Source organism: Pyrgilauda ruficollis, unplaced genomic scaffold, assembly GCF_017590135.1.
Source record: "Pyrgilauda ruficollis isolate IOZ18807 unplaced genomic scaffold, ASM1759013v1 scaffold3, whole genome shotgun sequence".
NCBI lineage: Eukaryota > Metazoa > Chordata > Aves > Passeriformes > Passeridae > Pyrgilauda > Pyrgilauda ruficollis.
In genome coordinates, this window is record NW_024524377.1 from 6,333,234 (window position 1) to 6,348,423 (window position 15,190).

The window sequence follows — 15,190 nt, forward strand, 5'->3', positions numbered from 1 at the left end:
TGGTGATTTTGCTCGTAGGTTGGACTCGTTGATCTCAGAGTTCTTTTCCAACCTGATTCTTTAATTCTGTCTCTTTCTCCCGTTGGACACATGTGACCATGGCTGGAGGCAGCACCACCGGGCAGACGGGTGTTGTGAGGCTGGGGGATCTGTGCGGGACACGGCGAGTCTAGTCCTCAAGGAAACCCGGGATGTGTCCCGGGCTGAGAGCGGGACTGGGAACGGGGCCGGGAGCGGAGCAGGGATGGGGGCCGGGAATGGGGCGGGAGGCCGGGAATGGGGCGGGTATCGAGTCCGTGAGCGGGGCAGGGATCGGGGCCGGGCCCCGCGCGGCGCTGCCTCCGCCGGGCCCCCAGAGGGCGCTGCCGGCTGCCCGTGAGGCCCCGCGCGCGGCGGTTCCGGTCGCGGCCTCCCCACGTGTGCCGGGAGCGCGGGGTTCCCGCTGCCGCTGCCGCGATGTCGGTGCCGGCTGCTGCCAGCAACCTGCCCATGCGGCTGCTCCGCAGGAAGATCCACAAGCGCAACCTGAAGCTGCGGCAGCGCAACCTGAAGCTGCAGGCGGCCCAGGGGGCAGGTACGGGCGGGCGGCGCCGCGGAGCCTCTCCCCGGTTGAGCGCCGGCGGAGCCGTGATTAACTTTGTGTTCTCTCCCCTGTCTCTCCTCCTTCTGTCTCTGTCTCCGCCGTGCAGTGCCCTCGCCGGGCGAGGCGGCTTCTCAGGGACCCCCGGAGGAGGAGGAGGTGGAGGAGGCGGCGCTGCCAGAGGAGGCTGCAGCGGCCGAGGAGGGCGCCGAGCCTGCGGACGGAGCCGGACCCCGCAGCGGGGAAAAGAAGAAAAAGAAGAAGAAAAAGAGAAAAGCGGTGGCCAATGGAGGAGATGGTGCGTGTTCTTAGCAAAGACAGCGTGTCTCCCAGGGCTCATTTAGTCTGGGAGACCTCCACAAGCGCCTCCTTAGGGTTCCCGCGGCGTCGGGGAAAGTTTGAAATGCCATGTGGCGGTCAGGTGTGCGCTTTAAAGTCCATGAGGGCTAAAGATTTACCCGTTTCATTCCAGCTGCGATATTTGAATTCTTAATTCATACTAGTAGCCAGTTTACTTCTTCCATAGGATTGTGCTTTGTTGACTGGATGTTTTGATCGTTTATTATTCAAATACGTGTCCTGTGTTTCAGTGTTCTGGTAGATAGGTGCTCTCTGTACTTGGCTGTGCAGCAAATACTTTTTAGCAATATGTCCAGCCTTTGGCAACATTTATATATTATGAAACTGAAAAATACTGGAAAACTACCAAAAAAAAAAAAAAAAAAAGCACCACACAAAAATTGCTAGGTTTGCATATGTTTTTATATGCATAGATTTGTAGATACATATCTAGACATACACGAGGAATAGAAGCTTTCAAAATGTATTTGATTTTTGGGACATGCATTATGGTTATGGCAGTGAAGAGGTGCTTTCATCTCTGAAGATTCAGGTGCCTAAAATGCAACTTCTCACATATCCTGAGCACAAACGGTGTGGGAAATTTGATGTTGGCATTGCCCCCAGGAAAGAATTTTGTTACTGGTTTAAGGACACTTTATCTTGCTTCCACACAAGATGTTATGTGATATACATCAAGCTACATTGTTTCGCTATGCCAGGTGGGCTGTGTAGCAGGAACTTGGGGAATTTTTGCTCTGTGCATCAGAAAATTCCATAGACACCTTGTCTCTCCTCCAGCCCCCTTCCACCCCATGGAAAATCATTATTTTTGTACATGGTTTACAGACTAAAGGAAACTCAGTCTGTGGAACAGCTTTTCATGATAACCATGATCTTTGTGTTTCTAACTGACTTATCTTCTGTAAAAATAACACTCCAGATACAGAAACCAAAAAAGCAAAAACTGAAGAAGACGAATCTGCAGAGGCAGAAGATGGAGATAAGCAGGACTCTGGAGAGAAGGAAGTGGAAGAGGAGGAGGATGAGGTGCCCAGTTTGCCACTAGGTGTAACAGGTATCTTGTGTTCTCTTTTTCATGCACAGGCAAAATCCCAGGGTCTAACACCTTGCTTCCAGAGTGAGCTTTGTGAGTCAGGTTTTGGATACAGGATGTGACACTGGCAGCTGCACAGCTCTCACCCACCTGCTGTTCTTGAAAGTTTGCATTATATACACACCTCTTGGTCCTACAATTACTCGTGAAAGTGTTTTTTAAACCTATATACACATATGCTTATCTGTACAGGAAGAAGTCCATGAAGAGCAAGCTGGAGTAGTAGAACTAGCTGGAGGTGCTCTGACAGAAGAAGCAGTGAATTCATTTTTATTAACTCTGTGTAGTTTTCTTATGAACTCATTAATACAGATTATTTTGTCAGTCTTTGGATTTTGTGGTAGAATGCAATAAGAGGAAGTCCTTTCATTTTTTTCCATATAAGTCGATTTGAACTGGTTAATCTCAGATGGCAGAGGAAATAGAAGAAATAAGTTTAAATATTTTTCATTTTGCCCCTCACTTCAGGTGCTTTTGAAGACAATTCCTTTTCTTCCCTGGCTGGTTGTGTCAGTGAGAATACGTTGAAAGGCATAAACGACATGGGGTTTACACACATGACGGAAATTCAGCATAAAAGTATCAAGCCTCTTTTGGAAGGCAGGTAAGAAATAGGGCTTTTTAGTCACTCTAATGACCCCAGATGTTTTGTAAATTTTGCTGGCAAGCTACATACATGAATCATAAAGTCAAATCATGGTATCATTAAGGTTGAAGGAGACCTCCATGATCATTGAGGCCAGCCTTCACTGGCTAATTGCTGTGACCTGCCTCTGCCAGCAAGCTCCTAGTACCAACTCCACTGGTCTTTAAGCCATGTTAGTTTTTCACATTGTCAGCATGGATCAGAGTAAGATTGCTCTTCTCTTGGTATGGTCGACTAAATACTACTTTTTCTAATGCTGCTTACAGGGATATTTTAGCAGCTGCAAAAACAGGCAGTGGAAAAACACTTGCGTTTCTCATTCCTGCAGTAGAGCTCATCTACAAGCTGAAATTCATGCCTAGGAATGGTAAGGCTCTTCATTTCACAGCCGAATTTTACTGCAAAGCAGCCATTTGAGGGGTTGGATGAATTGTAACTGACTCTCTGGTTGATGTATTTCTTAGGAACGGGTGTTATTATTCTTTCTCCTACTCGAGAGCTGGCTATGCAAACCTACGGAGTTCTTAAAGAACTTATGAATCATCACGTTCATACCTATGGTCTGATAATGGGGGGCAGTAACAGATCAGCAGAAGCACAGAAGCTTGGAAATGGAATCAACATCATTGTAGCCACACCAGGAAGACTGCTGGATCATATGCAGGTAGATACAATATTGATGTCTAATCTCTTTGTTAAAACATAATAAAAACTCCTTTCCCTGTCTGACTGTGAGTTTGTTAATCTTCTAGAACACTCCAGGTTTCATGTACAAGAACTTGCAATGTTTGGTAATTGATGAGGCAGATCGAATCTTGGAGGTTGGATTTGAAGAAGAAATGAAACAGATCATAAAACTTTTACCAAGTAAGAAAAAAAAAAATCTCTCTTTCCTGGAAATCACTTGACTAACATTATGTCTCTGACTCTATTATTATAGGAAAAGTTATTAATTTTTATAGTTCTGTAAATGAACTTCATAGTGATTTTCTTACGCTCTCCTTTTTTTCTGCTAGCCAGTATATATTACTTATTCAACATCATTTATCTGAAGAACAGAGTTTTCAAATGCTCTTCAGAGATAGAATTCTGTTCATATAAAATCCTTTTAGTTTAATGTTACCATTTTCTCATTCATCTTCCTCTGCATGTTTATTTCCTGCAATTCATTATTTCCTAATAAGGTTTAAATTCAAGGAAAAAGGGCTTCTGACTTGCAGCTCAATCTTTTTTGATACCTCCAAGACCAGTATCTTGAAGAAGTTTTAAGTATTTGCCTTAAATTTTTCTTTTCCTAATTTTTCATGTAACTATTCCTTGTAATTGATGTATTAAACACAATTTGAATTGTTTTTTCAAACAAAAATATTGTAGTATTCCTGAAAATTTATTTAGAATTAGAAGATTGGTCTTGATTTTGTTTTGTGTCTAAATTGGATTGCAAATGATTATTAACATTTTTACAGAGGAAGAACACTGTGTTTTGATAGCATCTAGGATTTTGGGGGTGGGGACAGCTGAAATAAACTTGGTGTACACCCCATAATACAACTACACCTCTTTGTTTGTCAGTAGCAGTATGTTTGAATTAGAATTTAGTTGAAAGATTTCCCAGGGAAGTTTGCCATTAGATTTTACGGAATCGCTATTTGAATTCTTTGAAAAGCGAGGCTGTCTTTCAAATATTTTCCAGAGCGCAGACAGACGATGCTTTTCTCTGCCACACAGACCAGAAAGGTCGAAGATCTGGCCAAGATCTCTCTGAAGAAAGAGCCACTGTATGTTGGGGTTGATGATAACAAGGAGACAGCAACGGTAGATGGTCTGGAACAGGTAAGACAAACATTAGTGGGAGGGTTGAGATCTCCGAACACACCGAGCCCTGTGGTTTTTCACCTGGGATGCTTCAGATGTATAACTGTTGGGTGAGGTTTTTCTCCCAAAGTAGCCCTTCCCTGATGTAACTGTGCTCCTAAAAGACAAGTTTGCTCCTTACTACTTCTATTTAACAATGTTTAAAATTTTTGCAGGGTTATGTGGTCTGTCCATCTGAAAAAAGATTCCTTTTGCTCTTCACATTCCTCAAGAAGAACCGGAAGAAGAAACTGATGGTATTTTTTTCTTCATGTATGTCAGTGAAGTACCACTATGAATTACTCAACTACATTGATCTGCCTGTTTTGGCCATTCATGTAAGTATCTTATTCATTGACTTATTTTGAATTATTCTGATAACAGCTGTAAGCTTTTACTGGCTTTACATTTGCCTGGTTTGTTTCAGTCCAGTTTCTAATGAACAGACAGCCTGCTCATAAAACTGGTGATGGTCTTGATTAGTCTGTAGAGGAAGGAGATAAAGCAAAAATTATATAATAACACTTCAGTAATCAGGCTTGCTATTTTTTGAACCAGTGCTGAACACTGATACTAATTTATGCTCTCTGTGTAGCAACATTTCTGTTTTCTTCCAAGAAGTTACCTTTCACAAGCACTAAAATTCAATATTTAATGGAGTGAACTTCTTGTCAGAGAAATCCAGAATCTGATGCCTGAAGTGTTTGATGCTTTTCCTAAGGCCAGGGTGATGTTTGGATTTACTATGCCAATTCTTAGCATTTGGATGAGCATTGTAAATTTTTTGTCAAAACCACAAAATGCACAGTTTAGAAGAAAGAATTGACTGAAAGTTTATGAAACAGTTGCAACTAATCAGAAATGTTCTTTTTTGTTTTGGGGGGAAATGTCATGCTATTCTTTGATAGAACTGTGACAAGTATTGGTTTTGTTTGGTTGTTTGCTTTTATAGCCTGTAATCTGTCTAAAATATTGCTAGGGTTGCAAATGTCCTTTTTCTGAACCTGAAACATGCGTGCTGTGCTCATGAGAAGAATGTTTATGCAATTTTTAAATGGTTTGGGAGATACATTGTAACCTCTGAGGGGTGCCACTTCTTGTAACCCTCTGTGGTTTCTTTTTTTCTTCACTGCAAACTGTTCCTGCTTGGTCTGTACAAAACCACGATTTGGAAAGATGTCTCAAATTATTTTTTTGGTTGATATTTCATCCCCAGTGCGTTTGCTTCCTTTCAGGGCAAGCAGAAACAGACCAAACGTACTACAACATTTTTCCAGTTCTGTAATGCAGAGTCTGGAATACTGCTGTGCACTGATGTGGCTGCCAGAGGACTGGACATTCCTGAGGTTGACTGGATTGTCCAGTATGACCCTCCAGATGATCCAAAGGTAAGTTAAGGAAATAAACAAGTGTCACAGCAAGAAATCAAATTCTGACTACAAACTTAGTTGCAGAGAAGAGCTGAAACTGCTGCTTGACAGAGGGCAGAATTCAGCCATGGTTATATCCAGCTGCTGGTTTCTTTCCCTGCCCTTCACCAGCTCCTAGGGAATGCTGCTCCGAGCTAAGACCTTGGTTGCCTTCTTAAGAATTGCATTTTAAAATATTGTTTGTGCTGTGAAGTTCAAATCTAATCAGCTAAACAGCCAAACACTTTTCAAGAGGAGGGTGAGTTTACATGTGCATCCCTGAGCTTTCCCAGTTGAAATTTGCTTTTTGTTTAAAGATAATATTCCTACTTGAATAAAGTTTACTGTAAACAAGGGAAATTCAAAAATCTCTAAAATCAAGGTTTAATTTTCAGTTACTGTGGACTAAGATATTTTTTTTCTTCAGTGAAAGATAAAATGCTTTAGGGGCTCTGTCTCAGCCTGATGTTGCTTTGCACCTTCAGCATTTGTTTTCCCTTATCCACGTGTCAGTGCCAAGAAAAAGTCTTACCAAATAGTGAATGATGCATTACATTACATTGAGGTTAACTTTGGTGTATTTTCTGTTGATGATTAAGACTGCCTGACCTTGTTGTCTGTTATTCTTTCCCAAAGGAATATATCCACCGTGTTGGTAGGACTGCCAGAGGAATAAATGGTAGGGGACATGCTCTGCTCATCTTAAGACCAGAAGAACTGGGCTTCCTTCGTTATCTGAAACAAGCCAGGGTAAACTTCTGTCCGGTTTTTAAAGACAAAACTTACTGGGTTGGGTTGGTTTGGTTTGGTTTGGTTTTCCAACACTCAATTTAATTTTGTTCAATTCCAAAAGAAGAACAGTCTTTTAAAGGTAATCATTTTAACAGAACTGCACAGAGCTGCTTGGTTGCTCTCCTTATGGACTTGTTTTGTGACTTTAATTAAAGTGATTTAACTTCTAAAGCAAAAGTGGTAAAAAATGGTGTCATACTGAGTGTCTCTATTACTCTGGCTTAAAGGAAGTGATAATACTGTCATATTGATGTAAAGGCACTTTACAGATACAGCTGTGGTATTAAAAAAAGCTGTTATCTTCCAGATAGTTTTCTGTTTGCCCTTGGTCTTAAACACATTCACTTACACAGCATTTACACAGTGTAAATAATGTTGATATTTCATTTCTTTTGTTTTTAAGGTACCACTAAGTGAATTTGAATTTTCTTGGTCAAAAATCTCAGACATCCAGTCTCAGGTATGACATGTTTTTACACTTCAACTACTTTGAATATCTTTGTTATAATTTGCCTGGAGAATGTCACAGTCTATAATGACTGCAACTCAAAAATGTGTGTGCTTCTTTAGGAATGTTAGGATATAAACCCATGTGCATTTTTAATTAGCTGGTGTTAATAAAGCCCAGCATTAGCTAAAATTCATTTGTGCTCCTGTGCTACAAAAATAGCCAAGGAACACAGAGGTGCGTGGAATAGCATAGATAATTCTGAAGATGTGAGTTTCTATTATTGATTACTTCTGTGAATCATTCTTTTGATAAGAGCTCTGTAAAGTTTCTTTGCAGTGATTTGAATTTAAAGTAACAAGTACAGGAAGCAGTGAAGACAGTCCTTGCAGAGAGAGGTTCCTAATTAAGCATAATCAGGAAGAAGTGGTTCCTGATGTAGCTTACTTTTAGAACACTGAATTAATGTATGTTAATCATCTAATGAAACACTGGGATCTAATGAGTATTGGAAACTTGACCCACATCAAATAAAATGTGTTAATCTACCCTGGTGTATCCATTTTTGGTGTAGAATTAATACTGCTGATTTCACAGTGCATTGGCACCATGAGAGATCAGACTGTGCATGGAATTGCATGGAATCAAACAGTTCAGATGTCAGGCTGGCTGTTCTCTTACACATGGTTTCATGGTGTGGCTGCAGGTGTATTGCCCTTGATTAACTTGTTTGGGACAACCCAGCGTAAATTTCTGTAAATTTTCATATTGCTGAGGCTTTGTTTGTACTCTAAGTCAGCTTCAGGATTTTTTGTCCCTCTACTTGTTTATAACAGCATTTTACACCTGTTTGTGCACTTTGATGTCAGAGCAGTTTTGCTGAAGTGAGGAGTGAATGTCATTGTGACTTGTACAGTAAAAATGTCTGAATATAATGTATAGACTTTTAATAGCTACAATTGTTTATGTCTCTTATGGTTTTATTTTCCCCTCACCAGCTGGAAAAACTGATAGAGAAGAACTACTTCCTTCACAAGTCAGCCCAGGAGGCTTACAAAGCTTACATCAGAGCTTACGACTCCCATTCTCTGAAGCAGATCTATGATGTCAATAATTTGGATCTTCCCAAAGTCAGCCTTTCGTTTGGTTTTAAAGTTCCTCCATTTGTTGACCTCAGTATCCTTTCACTGCAGTGTTTCAAAGCTGAATTTCTGTGTTACAAATGTTCAGTGCAACTTGCTGAATTCCTGTGGTACCTCAAGTTCTGCTGTTTTGTTGTTGGGGTTGGAGTTTTTCTGCTAATAACCATAAAAATGCATCATGCTCCAACAGTACTTTGTCAAAGAAAATGTAAATATTAATTTAAAAAATGCCTACAAACATCTCTTTTAGCATATGTCCATGTTTTACAGGCTTCAGTTCCTGTTGGGCAGATTCTGGAATGCATCCATGCTCCAAAGTATTGTTCTCCTCCATGCAAAATTATTTTAATTGAAATGTATTTGCTTAAGTTTCTTAGTCATGGAATATTGGCATAGAGGGGCAAGAGCAGGAACTGGGAGACTGTATCTAAATTACTGTCAAACCTGACAGTGGATGGAATTTGAAGCAGTAGTGCATTGGACAGCTTAACTGGACAGCTGGAGGAGTATTTAGAACTACAGGCACAAAGTTCTGGCTTTCTCTGTAATTAGGTAGCTTAGCCTTTTCTTTTTTTTTCTCACATCAATAACCCCCTAGTAAACCCAAAATGCAATATTTCAAATCCTTTTCAAATTCTTTAACCAATGAAATTTTAGATGTGAACAGCAACCATGGCAGAAGACTACAGAAAAGAGGTGGAGGTGGGGGATTTGGCTACCAGAAATCAAAGAACGTCCACAAAGCAAAAATCTTCAAACACATCAGCAAGAAATCTGACAACCGACAGTTTTCTCGTTAATTCTGGTCATTAAAATGCCTTGGAGTAGCCTGCCTTGATCAAAACCATCTGGCAGTTACTTCCAGTTTAAACAGCTCCTTTCTCATTTTTAGGTCTCTTTAAGGATTTTTTCTTTTCTAGAAACATCTTTTATTTTTCACTTCAGGAAGACTCTTCTGAACTGTGGCTAAAGGAGAATATTGCCAGGGAATTTTGCCACGCTGTTTGTAAGGAAGGAGATCACTTAAATTACCTGAAGTCACTGCTACAGAGATTTTAATTAAAGAAAGGGAGAATACCTTTAGGTTTTATAGAAGAATTTGCTTTACATTTACCCTTCTTTCTGTGCATACCTCTGAAAATTGTTAGAGTGGACAACATCAGGACATTGTGAGATAAAAAGATTCATGCTCACATGAATCACTGCAAGGGATTTTAATGCTACAGAACTCTGCTTTAGCCATCAAATATACTGAAGAATATAAGAAGATTCCTTAAGAACTGAACCATGGATGAATAATTAAGGCTGTATGATCTTGTGAATAATTTCCAACATAGTATCTGTATAACAAGTACAGTGTCCAAAATAAAACAAGTCTCTTATACCACTTCTGGTACATGATTAATACTGGTTTAATGTGATACAATGGTAACACTATACTGAAATACTTTGTTTTCCTTCATGTCCAGTTTAAATCTGAATTTATTAGTCTGGGGATGTCTAGTGTACTCTGCAAAGAATTAAGGAAAGCAGATTACATAAATTAAAGCACTCAACCCAGGTATTTATTAAAGATGCTTTGTAACCTTGATGCAGTGAGAAGTTATGCAGTTGTACCTTTTAAATTTAAAAAGTGCATTGATTTCAAGTCTTGGTATATGCAATGAGCAAAGTCAAAGATCCTGACACAGGATTGGGGGGGTGGAGAGACTCAATAAGTGCAAAAGGGAAATGGGGTATAAATATACTAGAAGGGTATTTTGGAGGAGGAATATAAAAGACTGAAATGGAAGAGGGTGGAATACACACTGCAGACAGGAAAAAACGTGGAGGCTTCAGTAGAAGAAGAATACACAAGTAAAAGAGTAATTGTATTACACATATTATTTCCATCTCTGCCATTGTAGCAGTAGGTAACAGCTCTTACAAGGCTGCAGCAGTGGTGAGAAGTGTTTAAAAATTGTTCATGTGTCAAGGAAAGACTAAAATGTCACAAAATCTAGAAATGTGGGCCATCTGTGATTACAGTAAAACAGCTTTTAATTTACATTTCAAATGTAACCCAGGAGCAGTTACAAAAGCATAAGTAATTCCAATATGAATTGGACTGTTATTTATAAGGTCTTGGGAGGTAGCATGCTAGATTTGAAACTTGATATATGCATTGAAGTATTTATAAAAAAATCAGTGGACTTTTCATCCTTGGGGAAGGAACATGGGAGAAATAATAGGACCATTCTGTTTCTAGTGCTTCCACCATTGAGATTTGAGCATTGTCTGGTTTTCCCTCTTATGAAATAGCTGACTTTAGACCCTAATGGGCTTTTAAGATTTTTAATGTCAAAATAATTTTGTTACTAGAATTTGAATGTCTTGTGCTTCTAAGCTTGCAATGAAATAGCAAAATCTTCTCTGAAGTGTAAGCAGTGCTAATTATGATGCCTGTCTCATTGAGTTCTAATCTTTGATTCTGGGTTTTCTTAAAAATTTATAAATAATAGATGTCAAAGTAATTTTCATGTCTTTATTAATAGCACATATTAGGAGTTCTCTCTGAGATCTACATCATCATACAGTTTAAGGCTTCTGTTTATACCTGCCAGCTGTGCAGTTACTGTATGGGAATTAACTTTCATTAAAGCAAAAGAAACGCTGAGGGACTCATTAGATGAACTGCAAAATTAATTACTGGGAAAGAGATGTAAGCAAAGCTGCAGTAAACCACTGTGAAGATCAGGGTGTGGTTATGTGGGTGCAAGCAGTGGCGGCAGTACTGTGGAATATTGGTTTGGAGCAGGAAAAACTTGGGATATGGAGTCAGTGACCACTTGTCTGACCACATGCTCATGGCCAGAACTGGTTGGCCTTAAAAGGGCCTCAAAATTCTGCCACTTCTAAAGTCTGATCCATGGAAAACTGATAAAGAGCCTGCACAACTCCTCCCTGTGATACTTGGGCTGTATTTTCCTAATTTTCTAATACAAAGAAATCTTTGAAACAAACCTCTGTAGGAGATGGAAGGACTGCATGGTATTGCTCTAGAGTAACAGTGGCTTACACTGAAGGAAAAGAAAAGTTAACGCTGTTACTTAAACATAGAGGTGTAATGGCTCCACCCTGCCTGTAGCAGCTGCAAAGTCAGCTCTAATTTCCTGATTAAGCAGAAGAGAAATTCATGAGCTGAGACTAAGTGGGACTTAAAAGCTCCCTATCTAGTGCAGATACAATTACCTTTTGCTTTGTTTATGAAGTCGTAAATGACAAATAGTTTCTGACAAAATATCTGTGTGGCATCTATTCCACCGTGATATTGCAAGAAGTGCAAAAGATTGTCAGACTGGAATTCTGAGGTTTCCTTTGCAGCTTCCTCTGTTATCAGTCTTGTGAGCAGTTAATAGACCTCAGCCATCAGGCTCTCAAGGCTTGTCTCATAACAGTGACCAATTGCTTGGGGACTAATATTGTGTGCCTTGAGAAATTGCTTTCTTCCTCTGAGAACCTTCACAAAGAAATTGGACTCTTTAAACCACTTAAGGGGGTGATCAAAACTGTCCTGCTTGAACTGGAAGATGGTTTTGACAGTTCTTGGAACAGGCCCATAAAGGAGCACTCTGCCACTGAGTTGCTGCTCATAATTGTGAAAAATCTTGTCATGATCTGAGTTTCCTGTGCTGTAAAGCTGCTGAGTTACAGACAAGCACAACGCTGGTCAGAAAGCGTTGCCATCAAATTTTTCAGGGTGAATGTCACAGGTAGAAGGCACCCTTACTGACATTGCAGAGCAAGAGTAGTTGAGAACTGAGTAAGATATCTACTGAGGTCTGTTGTAAATAAGAAGTATGTTTATATTTTGGCAGTAATCAGCCTTTCTGTTTGACGTATGACTTGACAACTCAATTTAAGTAAGCTACCAAAGCTCTGATGATTTGCTTTCAAGCCAGTGACTTGAGGCTCAGGGAAAGCAACTCACAGGAAGGGTGAAAAGAGCTATGTGATTTTAAAAAATAGTATATAGTGGAGGAAGACATGGTGCTGACAGGATACAGCACAGGTCTCTGACGTTTGGTTTTATTCTACCACTGCCCTGCTTAGGAGATCATTGCCCAGGCACTTCAAGGGCCCAAAACTTAGGAGGGATTTTATAGAGCCCTGAAAATACCCAGAAAAGAGTCAGTTATTAGCCCTTGAAAGTTGGGTCAGTTGTTGGGTTTGGGTTTTTAAATTTTTTTCAAATTAAAGTAATGCTGAAAGAAGCCTATAGTCAAGGGGCTAAGCATACAGAATAAAATCTATCACTGCTCCTGGCTTTTGCTCCATTAGCTTGATTTTCTCAGGATTTTAGCTGACAGTAGAATTCATGCCACGCTTATTGAAGCTTTTGTTTATTCGATGCTTGTAGATTTATAGAAGGTGTTGAGCCCTGACAGTAAGAATCCAGCCTCTTGAGCTGGAATGTTCTTAGCTGCTAAAAAATCTGCTGGCTTGCATCAAAGTCATAAATACCTTGATGTTGCCTCTGTCAAATCTCTTTATTGCACAGCCACGTGGGGAAGAGATTACTTTTGTTTTTTCCTCTTAGCCACCACGATAAACTTTTGATATGGAGTTGTGAGGAGAGATAGAGGAAAGATGCCATTAGAAGAAGGGAAGACAAATGGAAAGTCAGGGTCCTGTCTAGAAACACATTCACTTTGCTATATGGGTGTCATCCAGCTTAAGAACTGCATTCACTTTTCAAAAAAAACCCCAAAACCTTAGCATACTCCTCAATAGCAGTCCATCTTCCCAGACACTTTTGTAAGCTGCAACACTGAAAAACATAACCATCTACTATTTTTTTCCCAGTTGTCAGAATTTAAAGGAAAAAAAAAATGAAAATTGTAGGCTCTGCAAAATCTTGTATAACAGTTACAAAACTTACAAACTCTCCTCTCTATTCTGACTGTCAGCTAAAGATGTTGATACACCCAGAGCTTTCTGGGCTCCTCTGTGAGTGGTTGCAATCACCTGTGAATGTTTTAACTATTAATAAAATCAATATTACCTGGCATCTATGTGACATCTAGATTCTCCATCATATTTTCAATTGCAAAAGTAAGGAACCAACTGTTAAAGGACTTTGGAAGGTTTTTGTTTTTTTTTTTGTTTTTTTTTGTTTTTTTTTTTTTTGTCTTGGGCTGAAATTTTCTGTATATTTCTCAAATTAATTGCAGGATTTATATAACTGACTTTTCTTAAAAATGCTTTAGAAAGGAGGATTATTTCCTATTAAAGAGGATGGAATAAAACTGCATCTGCTAGAAGCTTTTTTAGCACTTGAATCTAAAACAAAAAAAATGGAAAATATGTAAAGAGTCAAGTTCACTGTAGTCCCTTTATAATGGTCTAAAAATAATCAGCCTCTAATGGATAAAAAAAAAACTTCTGGAAAATGTAACATTAAATTTTATATATTTGCTATAAAAAATAGCATCACTTCACAAAATGGGCTGGAATTCTGTTATATCTGGATGAATCATCACCCTCCAGAGCTGTTACTGAGCTGTGTGCTGTTCTTGGAAGTGCTTGGAAATGGTGCTGTGACAATGCTGGCCTGAGCAGCTGCTCCCTGGGGAGGACAGACACCTCCTCAGCAGTGCTGAGCAAAGGGGAGCTTGGACATGAATTACAAGGATGCAGGGAGAGTTAAGCCAAGAACTTTCAGACTGACAGAAAGAAATATTATGACAAGACCGAGTCTGAAAAGATTCAGTTAAAAAGAGTCCTGAAGTAACGTTTGGTAAAGTGATGAGGACTAGGAAATATGTTTTGCAACTCCTCCCCTCTGTCACAAGTCCCTTTCTCATCAATTCTCAGGTCAACAGGGAAAAGTGATAACAGATGGAAAGGAAGATGTGAAGTATTTAGACTTACGAAATGGCTATTTTCCACCCTTTTGTGTTTTGCTTCTCAAAAGCACCACAAAGCACCAAACATCCAGATGGAAAGATTACATACAAGAATACATCTCTTGCATTCACTGCTGATTCTATTGTCCGTCTCCAAGCCCTTGGTCACATATTTGATTACTTATTTTAAGATAAATGAAATGGTTGGTGGGAGCACTGAGGGAACATGGCAGGAAAGGGCTGTGAAGAGAAGAGGGTGTCCCTTAGCCTCATGGGGTCCGTGGAGAGAAGGGGGTGTCTCGTCACCACCTGGGTCTGTGGGGACACAGACTATCGCTGTCTACTCAGCCCTGCTGAGGCCACATCTGAGCACCGTGTCCAAATCAGGGCTTCTCCGCACAAGAAAGGCAAGGAGCTACTGGAGAAGGTCCAGCAGAGGCCACAAAGGTCATGAGGGGTCTGGAGCAATTTCTCTTATGAGGAGAGACTGCAAGAGCTGGGCCTGTTTAGTCCGGAGAAGACAGGACAGAGAGGGGATCCCATTGATGCACATTAAGATCTCAAAGGCAGGTGCCGAGAGGATGGTGCCAGAATCTTTCCAGTGGTGCCCAGCGACACCACTGAAAAACTAAAACACAAGAAGTTTAACCTCAACATGAGGAAGAGCTTTACACTGAGGTAGCAGCGCACTAAAGGCTGCCCAGGGAGGTCGTGGAGCCTCCCTCTCCGGAGACATTCCAAACCCACCTGGACGTGTTCCTGAGACACCTGCCTGAGGTGCCCCTGCCTGGGCAGGGCGGTGGGTCGAGACGATCTCCAGAGATCCCTTCCAGCCCCGGCAGCGCAGAGATCCGCGAGCAGCGGGCGTCTCGCCCCTCAGGGGCCGCGAGCGGCAGCCGGGGAGGCGGCGCCTCCCGCCGCCCCACACGGCCGGGCCGCGCCGCCGCCCCTGAGGCGGCCGCTGGGGCGGGGCGG

At 40.8% G+C, this 15,190-nt stretch overlaps 1 protein-coding gene across 1 annotated transcript; it reads left to right on the forward strand.

Moving 5' to 3' along the window:
• The first annotated feature begins 267 nt into the window (after positions 1–267).
• DDX18 (DEAD-box helicase 18) lies at positions 268–9,714 on the forward strand. The gene is made up of 14 exons (XM_041473399.1): positions 268–574; positions 690–878; positions 1,863–1,997; positions 2,505–2,640; positions 2,949–3,049; positions 3,147–3,346; positions 3,435–3,549; positions 4,376–4,515; positions 4,713–4,874; positions 5,772–5,924; positions 6,582–6,695; positions 7,141–7,197; positions 8,184–8,361; positions 8,985–9,714. Exons 1-14 carry the CDS (start codon positions 457–459, stop codon positions 9,125–9,127), a joined length of 1,941 nt encoding a protein of 646 aa, XP_041329333.1. The 5' UTR covers positions 268–456; the 3' UTR covers positions 9,128–9,714.
• Positions 9,715–15,190: the final 5,476 nt, after the last annotated feature.